Genomic DNA, 22,467 nt, shown 5'->3' on the forward strand with positions numbered 1-22,467 from the left:
GGAGTCAGGAAGCTGATTCATTCACCGGTAAAGGTAAAGGTGAGGGGGTGGGGTACAAAGAATTCCTGGCAGATAAATCCCAAGGCCCAGATTCCTGGACTACACTGTTAACTAGGAAATGTGTGATCTTGTGCAAGCCAAGAACTGTTCAAAGACCTGACCTTATGCACAAAAAGACAGCACTGAGCTGAAGGCTCTTTGAGACACTTTCCAGGGTCCACATACCAATTTATAAGTTTCTCTATCCGGGTGTATGTGCCTCACTTGGCCGCTGGGAAAATCCAGTCTTCACTCATATAGTATAGCACAGTAACGGTGCCCTGTGACACAGGGTGGGCCACCCGGGTCACCCCAGGGCGCTCCTCCATTCATGCACGTCCTGCTGGGCGAATAGTGCGAGGAAAGTGCGCTTCGAAGTTTAAGGGTGGTCTCGCACTCCTAAAGTTGCAAAAACTGCTGAATCAGGGTGCTCCCATTTTGCCAGATCAAAGGCAACCGGACGCTCCTTTCCCTCACCCTTCCCCCTACTCTGAAAAGAAACCGGATCGGCCTGTGCGCTCAGAGGTCACCTGCGAAGAGCAGAGTGATGTCACTGGCTACCCCTAAAACGGCCCCCAAGGTAGAAAAGATCTGAACGGCCTACGCATCGTCAAAAGAGATGCGCTCCGGAAGGTGACCCTGTCACGCATTATTCCATTCCGCAGCCTGGACCTGAGGGATGGGGTCAGGAAGCTGCGCGCACTCAGAGAGTATGGGGAGTGAGTCCCCGGGCCTCGCCGTGCCGCGGCCAGGACGGTGTAGATGCGAACCCGACGCCTCGGTGTAGGGTACCGCGAATAAAGGGCGCAGCCCATGAAGCCCCTTTAGCCACCCAGGCCGAGGGCTTTAGGGACCAGTTCCCAAAGGTTACCGGCGGTAACACCAAGTCACGTTCTGAGGCCACTTCGCCGGCTGCAGGCTCCATCGAGCCTGCCCTCGGCGAGTCCCCAGAAGAGGCACTCGGGGAAGGGCGGGAGTGGCCGGGGTGGGGTGGGCGGGCTGGAGGGGTCGGGGGTTCGGGAGGCCAAGTGGCCGCGGGACATCAGGCTCCTACCCGTGGTGGAGAGCACGGTGCTGGCGAAGAAGAGCGCGGAGGTGAAGTCCCAGTTCCAGTTGCCCGAGGCGTTGCTGAGCACCGACACGCCGTAGTTGCTGGCCTCCAGCACCCGGCCCAGGAACTGCTCGAGCTGCGGCTCCGACAGGCACTCGTGCTCCTCCAGGAAGCGCCGCTTCAGCTTGCGCAGCTCCTGGCGCAGCAGGTCCTCGTAGGGCAGCTCCACCGACGAGAAGACCACGGCGCCGAAGACCAGGTAGAGCAGGTAGCCGAGCACCAGGAAGCCGAAGCACCAGGCCGAGCGGTGCCGCTCCACCAGGCGCACGCACGAGCTGCCGGCCAGGGACTGCAGCATCTTCCCGCCGCCGCCGCCGCCGCCGCCGCCGGACCGCGCCGCGCCGCACGCCGGCCCCGCACGCCGGCCCCGGCGGCCCCGCGCGCCCCGCCCCCGCGCGCCCGCGGCCCGCTGTCCGCGATTGGCTCGCGCCGGAGAGGTTTTCTTCCTTCTTTTCCTGCTTCCTTGGCTCTACAAAGCCGCGATGATGTGGCGCTGACGTGGTGGCCGGCTCAGGTAACCCGAGCGTCGAGCGGCACCGCGCGCAAACTTGGCTGGAGCACCGGGCTGGGCGGGCGGCCGGACGCCGGGCCCTGTGCGCGGCCCCGCGGGGGGTGGGAGTCGCGGGCGCCAGGCCCCGGCCCCGCCACGGGCTCCGGCCCGGCGCCTGGTTCAGTCACCGCACCCAGCGGCCTGAGGGCGGGCTGTGAGTGCATGGGCGTGTGTGTGTCTCTGAGAGTCTGAGTGTGTGCGCGTGCGTGTCAGTCTGTGACTGTGCGCGCGCGCGCGTGTGTGTGCGCGCGCGTGAAGATGACTACGCGCGTGTGAGTGTCTAAGAGTATGTGTGTGCTTGTGTGTGTGCGTGTGTGTGTCTCTGAATGAGTGTGTGCACGTGCGTGTAAGTCTGTGACTGTGCGCGCGCGCGTGTGTGTGTGAGTGCGCGCGCGTGAAGATGAGTCCTCGAGTGTGAGTGTCTCTGTGTGCGTGTGTGTCCCTGTGTGGGTGTGCACGCGCTATTGGAGGCACTTCTGGGCGAGGCGCTGCTTGTCCAAGCCCGGGTCCCAGCTGCACGCTTGTCCCACCTATTTCTTCCTCATCAGAGTCACTGTTACCAAAGAGTGTGGAAGTGCTTTCCCCGTCTGTCTTACGGGACAGCGACTGAACACTGGTACCAGTGATGATGGCTCCAGCCTTAGGCACCTTGGCTTCTTTAGACATCTCTGCCTCCCATCCCAGAAAGGACCTGAGAGTAAAGGAGCGTTTTTGGAAAAATCATATTTCTGAACTCCAGTTCTTTAAAACATGAATAGTGAAAAAATCCCAGTATGCCAACTAGCAGAAGAAACAGCTTTCCCAAGTGGTGTTTCTTTTTAAGGTGACACGTGTCAGTGAGCCACCTTATTGTGGCTGACAGTGAAAATCAGTGCACTCTTGTTGGAAAGGCAATTTGACAATAGGTCTCCAGAGCCTGGAACGCTTTCCTAAACTCTTAGGTGCTCTGACTCCATGATGGAGCCTAAGAAAAAATAATCAGATGTGCAAAGGTTTATAGACAAGATTGTTCATAAACTGTATACAGAAGGTGCCAAAAAATGTATACACATGATTTGTATTCATCTTTTGTTATAAATATATATTGAGTATTACAATTGTAATACAGTTTTTTCGTTTCTTAAAATGTGTATACATTTTTTGGCAACCTCTGTATATGTATATTACATATATGAAATGTATGTATTTACATGTATTACATATATGAAACAATGCAGAGTCAGGAGCAATCAAAATGTTCCAAGATAGGGGAATGGTTGATAAATTATGGTATCTCTACAGCGTGGATACCATATGGCCATTAAAGATGTGTTTGCAGGCTACTGAAGCATAAGGAAGGAATCCTATGTGTAGGACATAAAATCTTATATACAGAATCTCAAACACGTAAAGTATTTGTATTTTATATTGTAACATATAACTGTCTGCCTCATAGATCGACTGCATGGAAATAAAACTAGCTCCTAACAGTTGTCTTTGGATAATAGAGTATATAGTAGGTGACTTTTATTTCTTACAAGTTTTTACATTTTTCAAATTTTCTACAGTGGACATAAATTATTGTAATCAAGAAAAACATTAAAAATAAATGAAACTGAGTTGTACAATTATTTGGTACAATTCCTAGCTACCTGCCTCCTTTGCTGAATTCTTTAAAAAAAAAAAAGCCATATTTTGCATTTAGATAGAAATTTTCACAGAAACATCTAATATACTGGTCAGCAATTTTTCTTTCAGTAAATAACCTTACCTCCTACTTTCTCAGAAGACTGAAGCCATCGTTTCACTTTACTTCTCTGCACTTCAAAATCTCTTAATCAGTAATCCACTTCTTTCCTTTCTCCTTTCTCAGAGGGAAAAAAACACCTCGTTTTCAACATGAAGTCATTAACCCACCACTGTGGGTCCCTCCTACAGGGTGCTCTGCAAAATGCTTTCTCACCCTCCTTCCTCCTACCCCGTCCTCCTTGATCTTTGCCAGTTTGATATGTTGGGGCAGCTCTTTGTCCCTGAGGCCACCTCCTCCTGCAGCCTCCTCATAGTTCTCCTGCCTCCCACGTGCCTTTCGTCTCGCGTCATTGTTTTCCTGCTCTCTTTCTGCCCCTCTGTCTTTGCTCATCTGTGTTAGACAGTCCCTGTTCCATCTCCAGCTGTGATGCAGTACCTAGCCTTTGGGGCCTGGCTTCAATGCCATACCTCATCCCCGAGGGAGTGTGATTTCTTCCTCCTCCCAAGCCACATATCCCTTTGAATACCACAGTTTGTGGGGTACATGTGGTTAACAGGTGCACATAGGAGTGGTTGTATCATCGTGCGCTCAAGTACACATACACACAAATGGCAGCTTTAAAACATGGTTACAAAGTCTTTGACCCTCCTCATCAAGAGGTCGGCTTTGTGTCCACTCCCCTTGAAACTCTGTGGCCTTGTGACTGCTTCAAGCACCAGTGTGCATCAGAAATGATACTTGGTGATTTCAGTGCTGGATCACAGAAGGCCAGCGGCTTCTCACCTTGTTCACTGGACACCCCTCTCTAGGAGCCCTGAGCCACCACTAAGATCTCTGATTACCTTGAGGTAATGAAGGTAACCTGCCATGCTGGAGAGGCCACGTGTGGGTGTGACAGTTCCCACTGTGGCCCTGCACATCTTCATCCTTCCAGACCAGGCCATCCACCTGCTGAATTCCACCAAGGGACCTCTGTCAATGCCCGCTGGAACAGAAGAACCTTCCAGCTGAACTTGGCTTGAATCCTGAGATAGAGAAGGTGGTTGTTTCCGGCCGTTAAGTTTTGGGGTAGCTTTTCATGCAGTAGGAAAGAACTGGAACAGCTGAACTTTAAAAAGCACCACGAGGTGTTTATTTCAGAGGAACTTGCCATTCTCTCCCATATTTCACTGCTGCTGCCCAGTTTCATATTGTAACTAAGCCATGGATACGGCGTCCTTTAAAGTCGTGTCATCCTCAGACTGCGGACAGAACCTGGAAATACCTTGCGAGTGGTCTGATGGAGACCCAGGTCGTGCCCTGCAGGCTTCTGCCTTCCTGGCTCTGAGTTGATGGGAATCACAATAGAGGTGGCCGGTCTCTCTTCCTGGCCCACTGCTCTGGACAGTGAGCAGTCGTAGCAACGTGGGGGTATTTTCTTCTGCTGAAACCTGCATGTCACATGAGTGCTGTGCACCCACTGCTCACTAGCTACCTCCCTCTTGGCCTCCTCGAGGGGACCATACGAACTGGAGCTGACATCCCTGCCACCCCACCCAGTGTGCCAGAGGCCATCCCAACCATTTCTCAGGGGAAAAGAGTAACTATGGGTGAAAGCTCAGAGAAGAGTGCAGAGACACGCGAGGGGAGCTAGGGGGAGGTGGGAGGGGTGGGGTGAAGTGGGTGGGACAGGCAGTGTGCTCCCAGACGGGCCTGCTTTCTACAGCACTGTCCTTGTTCCCTGACGTCATGTGGAGACAGGTGGCCACGTTTGTGAGAAGCCTTGCTCTTGGCACAGAGCTACTGATCACTGTTGTGCTGTATGATAATTAGGCATAAAGGGCAAGCAGTTCATGTAAATGGATTTCATTATCTCAACGGTGAGACAAGGAGAGCAGTTTGTAGAGATGGTGGTTCAATAGGAAAGACTTTCTCTTAGGATCAGAAAGTGAAATTCACAAACACAGGGTGGGGGCAACCCAGTCAATCAGCGGCAGGCACAAAATGTTAGTGTTTGTAATTCCGCTTCTGGGTTTATACCCAAAAGTATCGAAAGCAAAAACAAAGAGACATTTGCACACCCATGTTCATAGCAGCATTATTCACAATAGGCCAGTGGTAGAACCAACCCAAGTGTCCATCAACAGCTGAATGGATAAGCAAAATGTAGTACATACAATGGAATGTTTGTCAGCCTTAAAAAGGAAGAAAATTCTGACCCATGCGACATACAATATGAATGAACTTTATATTAAGCGAGTAAACCAATCACAAAAGGACAAGCACTCTGATTCCACTTACGTAGTGTATCTAGAGTTGTCCACAGGGACAGAAAATAAAATGACCTGTGGTTGCCAGGGTCTGGGAGGGCGGGGGGGACAGGGAGTTAATGTTTAATGGGGACAGAGTTTCAGTTTCGCAAGTTGGAAAAGTACGGGGACTGCGTGGTGGGGTGGTTGCCCAATAACATGTGTCTGCTTAATGCCACTGACCTGTACTTAGCAAAGGTTCAGGTGGTGAATTTTACGTTACGTATGTTTTACCACAACAATTTTTAAAAAGTTAGTATTTGGGTTGACAGTGGGGACACAGGTCTTCAAAGCGGGCTGAAGCTATCCCATCAGCCGACCAGCTCTAGGCGGTATCCATGGTGTGGGCCCTTGAAGAAGCAGACATACTTCACTTGCAGAGTGTTGGATGGTCCAGGTGCAGCCAGCACAGGGGACCTCAGTGACCTGACACACACCAGATGAGCTATACCTCCTTGGTGACAGGACCGGAAACTCAGCTTGGAGAAAGGGCAGGAGTATTTGAGCCGTTTCCACGAGGAAAGAAAACTTAGGATGATCTGCATGCAGAGAAACAAATACGTAAATTTATTTTATACGTCTTCAGAGGGCAGAGCTAGGACTAATGTTGGAGGACATAGGGTGTAAAAATTACAAGTCACTGTTAGAGAACAATCTAATCGTATGACCTGACTGTCAGTAGAATGAGCTGCCTCTAGAATCAGTGAGCTTCCTGCCATGCATGCGTGGTCAGGGAGGAAACAGCCACAAATGAGGAAGGTACGATGGAGAGCACTCAGCCTTGTGTGAGGGAAGGCTCTTTCTAAGGCTGAGGTTTTGCAGTTGCAGCATTTGCAAGGTCCAGGGTCTGGGGAGGAATGGAGTGAAGCGCAAAGGCGCCCTGAGGTGCCTTTGCAAAGTGCTGGATTGTTAACCAGGGATGCCCAGGAGGCTCCAGCCTGAGCCCTAACTGCCAGCTGGGGCCATGCCAGTGTCAGGGAACCCAATAGAGCAGAGTCTCAGCTTCTCTGTCATCTTATGGTGGTGGCAGGTGTCCGTCCTGGGAGGAGCGCAGATCAGGGTCTGGTGGTAGAGCAGGAAGCGGCAGATGACTCCCCTGGAGGTCGTCCTGCCCACGCAGGCCTGTAAGACTGTCCAGTCCCCACTCCCAGCCTCAGCGACGCCCATCATTGCCCTGCCCTCAGCTCTGTCTCTTCAGCACGTACTTTACCTGTGAATGTGAGAACCTAATTGATCTCTGCTTGCCTCTTACTCAACACCTCCTTCCCCGCCGTGGGTACAAGAGAGAAGGAGGGAGAGGAAACGAAGAAAAGGCTCTCTTGGAAGGAAGAAAAATGAGTGAGGAAGAGATCAAATAGAAGGGGGAGAGGGTGAGGTTTCTGGGTGCACCCTCCCTCAGCTGCCTCATTCCTTGCTCCAAAACCAGGTCCCATGTCTCAGCAGCTTGAAATGGACTCACATAAGCCTGGTTGTTCCATGATTTGAAACCATTAAACAATATGGGGGTTATGGCCCTACCGCTGGAAAAGAGAGTGACGCAGAATCGGACAGTATCTTTTTGGCCCTGGCAGTAGTCCAGCTTGGCTGCTGGTTATCCTCTGCATTTGCGTCCCACTCCTACCTAGATGATGGCCCCTGAGTACAAGCTCTTTCGCAACATAGGACAATAAACTATTGTGTTTGCATGTACACAGGTCAGCAGTACGGACGCAGGCGCCAAGTGGAATCCAGGAAGCTTTCCAGCAGAGAGGCTTCGTGCTGAAGGTCAGTGTTTTCCCTTTCACCTCCTCAGAAAATTTTAAAATCTGGGCACATTGAGATTTGCCACCCAATCCTGCTGAACTCTAGGGCCGGGCCTCCAAATGAAGTAGATGCGCACTCCATACGCTTGTGAGTTTGCTGTCTTAGTCCCGCCCCTAAATCCTAAAATAGTTTAGTTCCCTCCCCATCACATGCCTCTTGCCTTAAACTTTCAATATTTCAACTCCCATTGAAATCTACTGTTTAGGTCACTTTCTCTGACTGCCGAAACACACGAAAACCCATCTCTCCTGCTTCTGACTGTGGCCTACACATATTGTCTGTGTGAGCCACTAGGTCCCTAACATGTACCTAGTGTCATTGTTTTCACGAGGGCATGCTTTGTCTCCCCAGGAGATTGTACACTTAGGAGCCATCCCTGTGTCCCTTAGTTCTTTGTGTCCTTTTCAGCACTCAGCACAATTCTTTCACGTGATATGTGTACAGTAAATATCTTTGATTGTTTAATTAATAAACAATCACCATGATTACACTTTCTCCAGGAGACTGTATTGTTTAGTGGGAAATATTTATAGAACCCTGGTCAACCACCCCGCATGTTTGTGCATTAAATACCTATTACTGCTTGCAGCGTGAGGAAATTTAGCACAAGGACCTGTGCAGGGGCCTACACAGGGCATGATTTATTTTGATGGTAATTGTGTTCTACTGGATTCTAGAATTTTCCATATATAAAGATGACCCTTCAGGTTCTTTTTAACCCAAAGGGAGCCAGAGATCCTCTATTGGACTTTTAATTTCAAATGTCTGCTCTGCCCAGAATCTTCAAACAAAACAAAACACCTCTTTTCGAGATCCTAGAAGAAGCGTGACTGTGGCCATGACCTTATCCCTAGCATGACGAATTGGACTAGGGGTAGAACTTGAACCAAAGCCACTCAAACCGATGATTGTCTGTCTACCAGTCAGATTCACTACAATTATTTGAAAACCAAATGTGGATTTTCAGGCAGTGGCGAGGGGTGGGGGACGGGAGGGGGGCAGTAGGACTGAACGGGATCAGGTGCAAGATGACCCGGCTGCGTGGGTGAAAAATAAAGGACAAGCTTCAGTGCGATATCAGAGGTGGAAGAGGACTGTGTAGACTGAGAAGTAAATAGGAGTTGAGAAAGCAAAAATAGCAAATGGAGATAATACTTCCCAAAAGTTTGATTGTACAAAGGGAAGAGAAAACAGAAGTTAGAGGAACTTACAGAGTTTTATGTATTGTTCTCAGATGAGAGAGATTTCCACATAAAGACATTGGCAGAAATTAAGAAAGGAACTGGGAAGTGGAGCAGGAAGAAATCCAGAAAGAGTGGTGCCTTCTAAGACACAGGAGAGAGAGAGTCACCCAGCCCATCCTCAGGGGCGGTGGGTGCTGCAGGAGGACAGAAAGGTGGGGGCTGAGATGTGAACATGAAGAAGGCTTTGGAAAGCTGCTTAGTATGGTTTTGGAGGGTCCAAGAGATATTTCAGTTAAGGAGAAAGGTGGAGAAGTAAAAACCATAAGCCCAGAACATTAATTCAGGTTAGGCCGTGAAAGGGAAGGGAGCCTACTGATGGGGCTACAAGGTAGTGTGTGTGTGTGTGTGTGTGTGTGTGTGTGTGTGTGTGTGTGTAGACGTGTGTGTAAGACGGGAGAGACTTGGGCATGATTGTGCATTTCAGGGGAGAAGCGAGTGGACAAGTTGGGTTTGAAGCAAGAGAAGAAAGAGGAGACGATTGATAAAGAATGGTTCCAGAGGAAGTAGCCAGGACGGCCATCGATAGCATAGAAGTGATAGACAAAGAAAAGGAGCAAAGTGAGTGCTTGGACTGTTCATTCGTTTATTAGTTGCTTCATTTACCAAATAGAGAGTGAATACCTGCCATGTAATGAGACTTGTGCTAGGCTCAGGAATATAATATGAGCAAAATGATTGTTTCTTGTTTTAAAGGAACATATTCAAATGACAGAGTCAAACACTAACGAAATATGAAAAGTAAGGTTCAGGGAACCATAAGGCACGTAACAGGGAGGTTTGGCTGAATCTGGCGAGTGCTGTTTGTGCTGAGATGAAAGACGATAGGAGTTAGCTACTAAGAGAAAGAGGTGGGGCCCAGGAAAAGCGCTGGAACTGATGGGAAAAGAGGCGAGTAAGCCAGCCAGGGCCAGACCATGCAGGAATTGGAGCGTAGATGAAGATTTCTGGTCTTTTTCATGGGAACCCAGGGTTTTCAGCACAAGAATTTTCATTTCAAAGTGGCCACTTTACAGTGTGAAGAAAGGGTCTGAGTGGAGCAGAGTGAGTGCTGGCAGACCCATGGGGTTGGGAGGAAGTGTCCCAGGAGGAGAATGATTGTGGCTTGCCCCAATGTGTGGCAGTGCAGTAAGGAGAGGGACCCATGTCTGCTCTGTCCTTTGCTGCAGCCTCAGCACCTAGAAGAGGGCTTGGCACATAGTGGGAACTCAATAAATGGTTGTAGAAATGAAAGTGAATGAATGAATGAATGCGAGCAGAAGGGCATAGGCTTGAGAGGTCTCCAGGATTTGGGGCTGGACCCAGTGGGTGAGTGGGTGGGTGGGTGTAGGTAGTAAGAAAGGCGTTAGGTTTCTGGCTTGTGCATGAGTTTCCATGGTGGTGGTGTCATTACTCGATGTCAGGAACACTGGAGGAGGATAAGCCTTGCAGGGGAAGCTCATGATTTCAGTTTAGGGTGAGCTGAGTTTCAGGTTCTTTTCAGATATCCAAGAGAACATGTCCCCCTAGGCAGTTGTATATACAAGACTGGAGCTCAGAGAATTCTTGATGGAGATAGAAATCAAAATGGTGGTGGGTTATCTAATTTAATATCGACATATGGAACATCTGTAAATAATGACTCAATTATCAGTTATTATTACAACCTTCATCAGACAGTGAAGGTAGTAAGGGGCCAAAAAAGCAGAGGAAATGGAAGAATTGAGCAGCTAGTTGTCTCTATGAAGTGGGAGACTGGGGACAGTTGGGATATGGCAGTGAGGGGTGCAAGGAGAAGAAGCGGTGGTGGGACATTTATTTCGGAAGGGTGGAGTAAGTTCTGGATGATGACAGCATCTAGCCATTGCTAGACTGGAGAGAAAAAACTCACTGGCTGTGCTGTGAGTCTAGGATGATGAAGACATGCAACAGTGTCAGGTCTGGGGTAGAGAAAGAGACTCCCATGCCACGAGCAAGCAGAAATCTCCAGGGTTTCGGGAGTGAGTGGGAGGTCAGTGGATAACAGAGCTGATGGTTGAAGGAAGATGTACTGCTGTCGGGCCGACCCCCAACTGAGGGTCCTTTTACTGAAGAGAGAAATTGATTGGAAATTGATTTAGGAACTTGAGAAAGATGCCAATCACTTCTCCAGCCCTGAGATGTACTAAAATTAGCAGCAACCACCAAGGACTTGTCAGGGATATGCCAGGAAGACCAGGCTCCTGAGAGGCAAAATGCAGAGGCTATTCTGTGATTGGAATAGAGAAGTCGGTGAAGTGGCTTCAGTAAAAGTCCCAAAGGGTAGATGGAAAACTGCATGGAAGAGGAGCTGTGGAAATTGTAATCAGAGGAGAGGAAGCTGAGAAGAAACTGCAGGTGAGAGCAGAGTGGAGGATGGATGGATAGAGGAGCCTACATTTTGCAAGGTGACCAAGAAGATGGAGAAGTGCAGCACAGCAGAACTAACTGGTCTCAAGGTTTCAAAGCCAACTGTGGTCTAGAGCAACTAGGATGCAGGTGCAGCTGAAACTCACGGCCGATTGTCCTGTCTGCGGTCAGCCTGCCACCAGGTAGTGGCCTCTGCTTCTGCTCACCTCCGCCTTGCCCTCTGCACCCTCCCCATGCTCACCAGATGCAAGACACGGTCACTTTAAACTTGAGAACGATTGTCACAGTAAACCAAACACCAGCCATGACCGTCTTTGTTACTATTCCCTGATTGTAGGGTGCATGTTGGAAGTTTTCACTCTAAGAACGGTCATTAACTTAATTTCAGAGCACTTCTTTTTCTTTTAAATATCCTTTATTCTACTTAATTTTTCTAAATAGCTTCACTTTCATTTGGTGCCTTGAAATTTGTAGATCATTTCCATATAAATAGCTCATTAGATACATTCATTAATTTCATTACTGTGGAAGTATTAGGTTGGTGCAAAAGTAATTGCGGTTTCAAAGGTTAATAATTGCAAAAACTGCAATTACTTTTGCACCACCCTAATAGGTAAAGCATTGTTATAATTCAGTTCTTACAGATGAGTAAAATAAGAATTTGGGAAATAGTTTTCAAGGGCATCTGGTCCTTTGAATTGCGAAGTCACAGAGCTTGCTCATAAGGTTGCTCTGAAACATGCCTATGAAATGGTTATGATGCACTTACTGATGTATTTAAAAGCGAAACCTAAGGGGTTGGTAATAACAGCTTCCTGTCACTATTGCTTTGTCATCTTTCAAGGTCTTTTCAATCACTGAGAAATATATTTGTTCTTTGCCGAAAACCACATAACCCCCATGAAAGTGACACGTAATCAATAATGAGAATGATTAATAATGGTGGCTGTACTTGAAACAATGAGCATGCTTGGTGTCTGTTTTAAGACAATACTAGAGTAGTCGCTGAAAAACAAGAAATGATGGACCTTAGTCAGTGGTTCTAAGATTTTTATTATTCTCAGAGCCTTTTCAATGCAGGTTTGAAAAATGACAGAAACCAACCTGAATAAGCAACTCTGAGAATGTTTGGAGATCAGGCAAGGGCGGCTTTTGTAATGGTTTTCAATCTGATCTAAACAAATTTGGCCAGAGTTATGAGAAAAATGCCCGAATTGTCCGTGCCTTTAAGCGAAACAGATAAAGATTAGGAATTTGGCATAAAAATCATCATAAACTTGTAATGACCCCTAATCTGTACTTGGGCTTTATAATAAGTATTTTATACTTTAAAATATTTAGTTGAATCATTCAACTAAATCAAAATATTTAGTTGAATCAAATATTTAGTTGAATCATAAAGTATTTTATACTTTAAAATATTTAATTGAATCATATGAAATTGTTTTTGTACATAAAATGATGGTCAAATACAAACAATTGCATGTGTTTCAAAGTAATATTTACCTAAAATATAAGATGGTTAGAACCTACACTGTGATACAGGTTCCGTTGTGGGAGCCTTAAAAAATAAAATCTATAGTTTTCCTTCTTGGTCAATGTTTCCTTTGAAACAGGTAACCTGTAAGGCCCACTGTTCCTCACGAATCTGTACTTCGATTCGACTCAGCATCCTTTAGGCTGATACTCGTGTCCGCACCCCGATTATGTTCTTCGAGTCATTGACAAGAGAAAAGAGATTGACACGTGTCACTAAAGTCCTAAAATCTCCATAATCCCTCCCCCCAAATTCTTAATCCAGTTATCATTAATTACTACATTATTGCTCTGTATTAATTACTCACCATAGAGATTTAAGTGGTAAATAAACATGAAAAACTATGTCCCTTCCTGTCATTGCTTTTTCTAAAGTTAAAGGTGAATAAGAATAAAGTATTTCCTCCCCCCAGCTTTAAATTATAACCCAGTTTGATTTGAAATGCTGTGAACATATCCTGTAGTCAGCTAGACCATGTAATGAAAAATGATTATAGACATGTGACACACCAGGAGACTAAGGAAATGTTGCCATGGAAACTTTGATGCTGAGTTTTTAAGCCTAAATTCTTCATTTGTGAAATTACAGTTGCAAAAAATTCTGTACATAAAGATGCACCCCTTCTCAGAAGCCAGGCATTACTTTCTCCTTTTACGAATCAACGGCGGTGAGCATTAGTCTCAACTGTCAGTGAGATTTGTCATTGTTTTCCTGCCACTTAACCAAACTAGGCATTTTCTAATCAAGGCATCATTGAAAATATGTAAAACTCATGTTGTTAAGTGTATTGGTTTCACATACAAGGGATTTTCCAAGAGAATAAATTAAAAGCAGCGACCCTGGGAAACATTTTGCTTTAGTTCAGCGTAATAACTTAGAGCTGGCACACTATTTTTAATTGCGAAATAGAAAGACAAACATCCTCCTTTCTACATTTCTCTACAAAGTGAACGAAGATAATTTATATATAAACATGAATATTGGGCCAACCACCACCACCTCAGTGTGTGTTTATAGTGTTTTTGGTAAATGTTCGTATTTATCCATCTTCTTTCACCTCGGAATAATGCACGTTCAAGATTTATAGCATGTTTTGGCATTCAGCTTTTAATATGGATTAGGGATTTTCTCTAAAGAAGCTAACTGGTGATGTGATGAGGAGAGGAGGTCTGAAACAATTTTTATCGGCCCCATGTTCTGATCAACAGAGCTGACTACTACATAGGCTGTGCTTTGAAACCAACTTATTGAAAGAGACTGCAGCTCTATCATGAGAAACTTAAAATCGAATACATTATAAGAATATCATTTTTCCCACATTCTTTAGAATTATTAACAATGAACAAAATATGACTAATGGAATTTGTACTTCTTTTATATAACATGATTATATATGTATTTAGGGATACTAAGTCCCTCTGTGTAACTTTTTAAAGTACATATATATATATATACACACACACATATGTATATATTTATATTGACAGAGAGCAGATTACTTTTTCAAAATATTTTATGCAACCCAATCACAACCTATTGCATTGAATTACGTGTGTACTAAATCACAAGGCACATGAACACAGAGCAGATGAAAAAGTGTAAAAACAACATGTCAACTAGATCAAAGAACAGAATAGAGAACCAATAAATATTGTCATGTACATGGTCGTCAGCATTCTGACAAAGGAGCCAGAGTAATCCCAATGGGAAAGGAAAGTGCTTTTGACAAATGGTACTGGAATATCTGGATGACCATGTTTAAAAAAAATGTACCTCAACTCTTGTCTCTCACCATACGCAAAAATTGTTTTGAGATAGATTGTGTGTCTCAATATAAAAGCTAAAAATCACAAAAGTTTTAAGAGAAACAGGAGAATCTCTTCATTTACTTGGCAAAATGTTAAATTTTATATTTAATTTTATTAATACTTGGCTGGGTCACAGTACACAGATAATTAAGCACTAGTGTAGATGTTGCTGTGAAAATACATTTTTTATGAGATTAACATATAAATCAGTAGATTTTGAATAAAGCAGATTACTCTCCATAATGTGGTGGGCCTCATCCAATCAGTTGAATGTGAAGGGGATGTGGGTTGGCTTAGTAGGGATAGAGAGGTTCTGGCACCAATCAGAGGATACCTTTCTGTGTGGTTTTGACTCTGAGAATCATGCCATATTTCCCCGGTCTCATGTTATATAAGATCCAGTCTTATGTTACATTATATGAGACCTGGTCTTATATAAGACTCGGTCTTATACTATGGTAAAATAAGACCGGGTCTTATGTTAATTTTCTCTCCAAAAGATGCTTTAGAGCTAATTGTCTGGCTAGGTCTTATTTTGGGGGAAACATGGTAGTATTGTTTCATCTAGCCCCCTGCCCCCCATAAATAAATAATTAAAAGCAACCAGGATGTGGGGGAAACCCACATGCAAATAGTGGCTAATAAGCCTAATTTTATTACAAGTAAATAACAACCACATTGAAGGGGATGGGGAAGAAAGAACTAGCCTGTGTAACTTTAGGAAAGAGTGCTGTGACTGGATATTGTAAGGCTAATGAAGGAAATAACTACACAAATACTGTACTTTAGTTAGGAAATCTGTTTCTTACAGGGGTTTTGGTTAGTATTTCTGTAACTACTTCATGGTCGTACAAAGATTGGACAAATAAGTGAATATATTGTAAATCGAGGCAGGCTTTTTACTATTGTAGAAATCATTTACAATTAAGGAAAGTGAAAAGGCTGGATTAAAATTGGAGTTACCACTATAAAGTCAAAGTTAATATACGAGGTCTGACAATTAAGTTCGCGAACTTGTTGCGGCGATGTTGCTAACATTTTCTGATATCAGAGGGATTATTTATTATGAATTTGTACCAACTGGACACACAGTTCACCAAGTTTACTATCTGGAAGTGCTGAAAAGGCTGCGTGAAAAAGACAACCCGAACTTTTGACCAATAATTCATGGCTCTTGCATCATGACAGTGCACCAGCTCACACGGCACTGTCTGTGAGGGAGTTTTTAGCCAGTAAACAAATAACTGTATTGGAACACCTTCCCTACTCACCTAATCTGGCCCAAATGACTTCTTTCTTTACCCAAAGATAAAGGAAATATTGAAAGGAAGACGTTTTGCTGACATTCAGAACATCAAGGGTAATACAACGACAGCTCTGATGGCCATTCCAGAAAAAGAGTTCCAATATTGCTTTGAAGGGTGGACCAGGCGCTGGCGTCAGTGCATAGCTTCCCAAGGGGAGTACTTCAAAGGTGACCATAGTGATATCCAGCAATGAGGCATGTAGCACTTTTTCTAGGATGAGTTCGCGAACTTAATTGTCCAACCTTGTATATATACAAATAGCTATAAAAACATACGTAGATGTGTGTATGCATGGGTTACTATGCAACTATATGTGCGTGTGCATGTGTGTGTGTATGTGTGTGTGTGTGTAGACTTTAACACCTTTGGGGAATGAAGTACAGGGGCCATGGTTCTATAAATATTACAGAAATAAAAGAAATGGTCTCCACAACCAGAGAATTTAACATTAATTTTGGGGAAAAAAGATTAACAAAGAGGTAATGTAATATGACACATAACTGAGAGATGAATTGTAGGATACAAACTGTAAGTCTGTAGGACCTTAGAGAGAAAGATCAAAGAGGGCAATTTGAATAAAGTTTGAATGAAGTCGCCCCCATTCCTTGTTACTGTAATGAGTTTTGTTTTTTATGGGAACCCAAGGGACAAGCAGAGACCTCAGTTGTTGATAATGGCTGTCCCACCAGTCCCGTCTAAATTCCAGTTAAGTTGCCAAATATTAAAAGTCCGAATTTAATTTTTTTCAAAGGGGAATGTATGTTTACGAGGAGCACAAAATGTTAGAAAATACATTACTTCTCCTGCATTTTTGGATATGAACTCCTTGAAGCCTCTGACTTTTGTGTCTCCCCACTCCCCACTTTCTAGCAGTGCCATACACATAGTAAATAGCTGATATATTGGTTATTGAATACTGAAATGCACATCTGTCTGGGGTCTACCTACCATCGATCCTTTCTAGGTGTTTAGCTTTTCAGTTAGTTCTTTTACAATTGCTTAAAAGTGTTTCTCTCTGGTTTGAAAACTGTTTGTTATGTCTTGTGATTACTACAGGTTATATTTATTATAGCTGCATTTAGTTAAGAGTATTCAAGACACAAATATTCTGCAGATCCTAGAGAAGTAGGAACCTTCAGAAAACACACCTCTGATTAGCTATCTGAGTGTTCTCCTCAGCTGTGCTCCTAAATATTTATATTCTGGTGTACCCCTACATTTCCTTCATGGTCGAGGAGAGATGCATTGTCAGAGCATTGTGCTGTACAAAGCCAATTCGTTTTGGAAAATTTTAAGTGAATGTAAACCAAATTGCCACTATCAATTTTGGTTTTCAAACCTTTTCAATTTCTATTATGTTTCTTTATTATATTTATATTCTGTAATTTGATGTTGAACATTGGGGCCAGAACCTGGGGGATGCCCATTGGACAAGCCTCCTCATGAGGCATGTAGCAGCGTGGTTCAGAGCGAGAATACTGGAGAAAGACCCCAATTCTGCTACTTAATGACTTCTCATTGTGGTTTCTCTGTGCCTTGTTTTCCTCATCTGTAAAGTGGGGACGGTGGTGATATAATCACTTTGTTTTTAGGATTAACCGACACAATATATGTAAAGTACTTAGAGAAGGGTTTACACACAGTAGGAGTTATATAAATGTTAGCTCTTATTACTTTTTCTGGAAACTGCAGCATCGAATGGAAAGTCTCTTCCCCAGGGAACTGAAATGTAAATCATGTAGCTCTGTGATCCTGCGCTAGGCAAAGAGGGGCTGCGGAAAGGTTTGGCAGTGCATTTACATCACAGAAGTTAGAAGTTACACTGAGCCCTGATTGTGTTGAAGCAACTGAGCCACAAATATTAACCAAAGACCACTATTCATGGAAGGCAATAAGCTGAGTGATGTCAGCTATGATTTTCTCCGCTCCTCGCTCTTTTATTTCCTTCCCCCCTTATCTCTGCATCTCATTTTCCCTATTCCTTTCGTGGTTTCATCCCTCCTCTTGCTTATTTTCGATTGTACTTCTTTAAACCTTAAAACTGTTTTCTATACTGAAGCTGGGAAAATACCCTAAAAAGGTAATATTGAAAGCAAATTTAGATAGTCTGATTTTATAACCAGGAAAATGAACTTCGAAGTTGTTATTTTGCTTTGAAATTATTTTCCTTATTTTTAACTGTAGAAAAATGAGTGGTTCACTCTAAACAGTGGCCACAAATGACCACAGAGGAAATTGCTTTTCCTTCTGAGGTCTGCAAATCTGGATGCATTTATCTTAACAGCATGACATCTCGGCTACAATTCCAAGAGAATACATATTGTATTTGTTCCGTTTTATGAGATAATACCCTTCCTCACATACTGTCAACCCAACTTGTGCTTATTTCGGGGTTTTAAAAATCACACTAATGATCGAAGGTGCACTAGAAGAAGAGTTTTTCTCCTTATGTCAAATGGTATAATTTGTTTTATTTTTCTGGACTCATTTCCATATACTTGAAATAACAGATGGAAACTAGCATTGGTGATGAAAAGGGCAATATAAGATTCCATTATAAGGACACGATATCACAATTTAAAATGTTATTTCTTGATTTTTCAATGGCACGGGGATTTGATTGGGAACCTGTGACAATGGTATTCCCAGCTGTTTTCCACGGATGGCACACAGAAGTAGTTCTAGTTATATTGCAACTAGAAAAATATAACTGGAAAGCAGTGATAAGTTATAATCACCATGGTAACCCAGCATACTGCATATGAGAAAAATGCAGTCATATTAGCACAGTACCTCTTATATATCAAGATAGGCTTTAGAGTTCTAGCTCTAGGGAAAATAACAGAAAAACCCAGGCTCATTCACTCAGTAGTTTTTTTGAGAGCTCTGTGGGGTAAGCGTAAGTTTGAAGTGAGATGATGAGTTAGAAAAATAAAAAAAGTCCTCTGCCCCTAGGGACTCGCCCTGTAGTTCACTTAATGATAAATTTATTAATATCTTTTCAGTTTTCCATTTCAGTTAATTAGCCCAACTCTAGTCTGTAAGCCCACAACTGTGCTCGAAACTAAGAGAACAGAAGTAAGATACAGTCTCTATCTGTGACAGAAAATGGAAGTCTAGTTTGAGACATGGTATCATCAAGTTCTAAAGGTTTTTTATTCTTTCTACTCTTGTTTTCAATGTCTCAAATCCATCCTGTCTCAAGGGATGAGGTGGTGTCTCATCTGTCTTTATATTTGCGATGTGTAATGTTGTGCCTGACACATGGTAGAGATTCAGTAAAGGCATGATGAAGGAATGCACACATTTCTCCAAAACCCCACGGCTTCCCTCGGGGCAACACCGCATTTCCCGGGCGCTGTGCCCGGACTATGGAGAACTGAACTTTTTCTCTGGCTTTTTAAGTAGCTGCTCTTAATAATAAATTAGAATAACTGTTCCCAAATATTAGCAGATCTTGAACCGTGATCATAATTTATTATCTGAAACGTCTCATTTGCTTAGGAATCGCTGTTCAGATAGGAAATCATAGAAACCAGAAGAAATATGATTAGAGCTCTAATTTAATCTTATAATTGTCTTGCAGGGACAGCTTAATAATGAGTTAATCTGTTTTGCTTTGGTCAAGTACTGAGAGGTTCAAGAAAATGTACACCAGCTTCTGAGCATGGGTAAACCTATAAAAAGGATTCTCTGCTTCCAGGGCCTGTACTGAAATCACAGTGATGTTTTAAATTGTGTAAAGGTTCCCTTGAATACAGTTATCACATAATTCCATGAATTTAATGGAGCACTGCTAATGCAGTCTGCAATGCCTAAAGTAACTCCCTGGCCAACTGAATAAGTAGAAAGGTGTGGTTCTTTTTATAAATATGGACCATATGTCTGAGGACAAGCGATGCTTTTACAGGAGTTGCAAACCCACATGTCTGGCTGAGCACACTCGCCAGAAGCCAGGGGCAGGGTGTGGGGACGTGGCAGAGGCTGAGAGCTGGAGCCGATGATGGGCCCCTAAGGCACCCAGGATCTCAGGAAATAAGGTCCACCTCTTGACACGTTTACATTGCCCTGGCTGGCAAACTCACTCTAAGGGGAGAAAGGTGAAGGTCAAAGGTACGGGCAGGGGGGCGTTGGTATCAGGTCATATGTCAAGGGTGGCTATGAATATTCCATCAAATGGCTTATTTTCTATCCCCACTGGACAAGTTCCCTTCTTCTGTTTCCTTTGAAAGGTACATACACACTCTTTTCAACCACAGACGTGAAAGTGGGGGCTAATACGGTTTTCATTGTTGAGAAATGAAACACAGTTCCACAGTCCCTTAGCTAAAGCCTTTGAGGCTATAATTCAGCCTTTTTTTTTTTTTTTGATTTTATATAACACCCCCCACAGGGCCTGAGGCAGAACCCAGAAATCAAACACATTAATGTTTCTTCAGTGAAATGCATGAATATTTGTACTAAGTGGGATAAAGATTAAAAGTAGCCTCATGTTATTTCAGGTCAGGTTTGCTGCCAACTGAGATGTGGAAAACCTCAGATCATTTTGACTTTGGAATTGCAAGTAAAGGATTATAAGGCACTGAGCCACCCCCGTCCCCCATGTTACCCCCACCTGCCACTGCTGGAGGACATGATTCATAATCTTCTAGAGCTCAGTCTTTGGTCTTACACCTGCTTTGCCTGGGGAATCTACCCGAATGATAAAGGGGCCATATTACCCAAAGGTCTGTGGTGAGGTGGTGGTTACCCAGCCAAGGGGCAGGAAAAGGCTCGGGGCGGGGGATCGTGCATATGCCAAGGCTCAGGGGTAAAAAGTAGGTGTTTTTGAGAAATTGCAAGTATGTAGTTCTTTGGGGTTGGAGCTAAGGGTGGATGTAAGATCAGGGCAATAGAAAAGGCAGGCAAGTAGAGAAGGTGGCCTTGGATAGTGTATAAAATGATCCTTTGTTCTAGAGAGTGTTGGGGAGCCATGGACAGGTTACAAGCAGACGAGAAGCATGATGAGATTTGTGTCATTTTGAAAATCCTCTGATGCCTGATGAATTGCGTCACAAGGACTGTATTATTACCTTTATTTTAACTTGAGCAAGAGACTGGCCATTTGGGGAGTATAAAAGAGATTATTGCCTAACCCCCAATATTTGTCTTCCCTTTCTTCCTTAGCAGTGGAATCTGTGGGTAGTGGAATGATGACATTTCTAGTTTCTTCTGCATCTAGGTGTTGTAGTGTTAGAAAGTAATCAAAATTAGATGTTAAAATAAATTTTGTATAAGTCTATTTAATATATAAGGTCAATCTAAGACCTATCCTAAAAATTACCTTGTGATTGCTGAGAAAAAAATTCCCTATACTCAGAAGGTATAATTCCTTATATTTAGCAGTGAAGGGAAAAGCTAGTCAGCTTCAAAAAGACTATTTGAAAGAGGTATTAATAACATAGTCATATATTCTAGTCAGCATCTGTCCAGTAAAGCATTAAGGATTTATCATTTTGTTGAATTTTTTTTAACTACTGACGTGCGTACTGCCATGTTATTATGGAGAATCACGTGACTAACTCTGGCCAATGGAGTGTGTGCAGGGCAAGACTTGTTCTTCCCTCTCTTTCCTCCTTGCGGGCAGGTAGGTGGTGAACCGGAGAAGGAGCCTGGGCTCACAGCCCATGACGATGCAACATAGAAGCCCTACTTCTAGACATCTAGATTTCTTTTATATAAGAGAAAAGTAAACTTTATCTTATTTAAGCCACGATTTTTTTGTGCTATTCTGTATAGTCGAATCTAATCCTAACCAATGTGGGAGTTACTGATGATTTGAGGTTCTGGTGGGAAAGATGCCATCTTCTTCGTTGCAAACACTATTAGTTGGGAAAATTTCAAAAAGATAGGTTCTATGGTTGCACAAACATAAGCCAAATATACACTTGCTATTTGAACCACAATATATAGAGAAGTATAATTCAACAACAGCAAAAACAATCTGATTAAAAAATGGCCAGAGGACTTTCATACACAGTTCTCCGAAGATGATTGACATACAGTGGCCAGCAAACATATAACAAGATGCTCAACATCATTAATCATTAAAGAACTGCAAGTGAAACTCTCGGTGTACTGTCACCTCGCACCCGTGGGAATGGCTGCCATTAAAAAATATTAACAAGTGTTGGCAAGGATATGGAGGGGTTGGAAGCCTCGTGTGCTGTTGACGGGAATAGAAAACAACACAGCCCTTATGGAAAACAGTATGGAGGTCTCTAAAAAAAATTAAAAATAGAATTACCGTATGATCTTCCACTTTTAGATCTGTGTCCAAAAGAATTCAAAGCAGGGCTTCAAAGAAATATTTGTACACCCGTTATTATTCACAGTTGCCAAAGCCAGAATCAACCCAAACGTCCATTGACAAATGAATGGGTCAACCAAATGTGGTATAAACATACAGTGGAATATAATGCAGCCTTAAAGAGGAGGGAAACTGCAGACAGTGTGGAGGAAGTGGGAGGGCCTTATGCTAACTCAAAGAAGCCAGCCCCAGAAGGACAAGTACTGTATGATTTCACTTATATGAGGTATCTAAAGTGGTCAAATTCATATTAATAGAAATGGAAAGTAGAATGCTGGTTGCCAGGGCCTGAGAGGAGGGGAATCCGGGAAGTTGTTGTTTAACAGGTATAGAGTTTC

At 43.8% G+C, this 22,467-nt stretch overlaps 1 protein-coding gene across 1 annotated transcript in view; it reads right to left on the reverse strand.

Annotated features, from left to right (window-relative positions):
* Nucleotides 1-1,554, reverse strand: part of KCNK1 (potassium two pore domain channel subfamily K member 1) — a 39,838-nt gene extending 38,284 nt beyond the window's left edge. Inside the window, exon 1 of the mRNA XM_033099557.1 lies at nucleotides 1,094-1,554. Coding sequence (XP_032955448.1) covers nucleotides 1,094-1,448 — 355 coding nt within the window. The 5' untranslated portion in view covers nucleotides 1,449-1,554. The remainder of the gene's footprint in view (nucleotides 1-1,093) is intronic.
* Between the last annotated feature and the right edge of the window lie 20,913 nt (nucleotides 1,555-22,467).

The sequence above is a fragment of the Rhinolophus ferrumequinum genome, chromosome 27 (genome assembly GCF_004115265.2).
Source record: "Rhinolophus ferrumequinum isolate MPI-CBG mRhiFer1 chromosome 27, mRhiFer1_v1.p, whole genome shotgun sequence".
Taxonomy (NCBI): Eukaryota; Metazoa; Chordata; class Mammalia; order Chiroptera; family Rhinolophidae; genus Rhinolophus; species Rhinolophus ferrumequinum.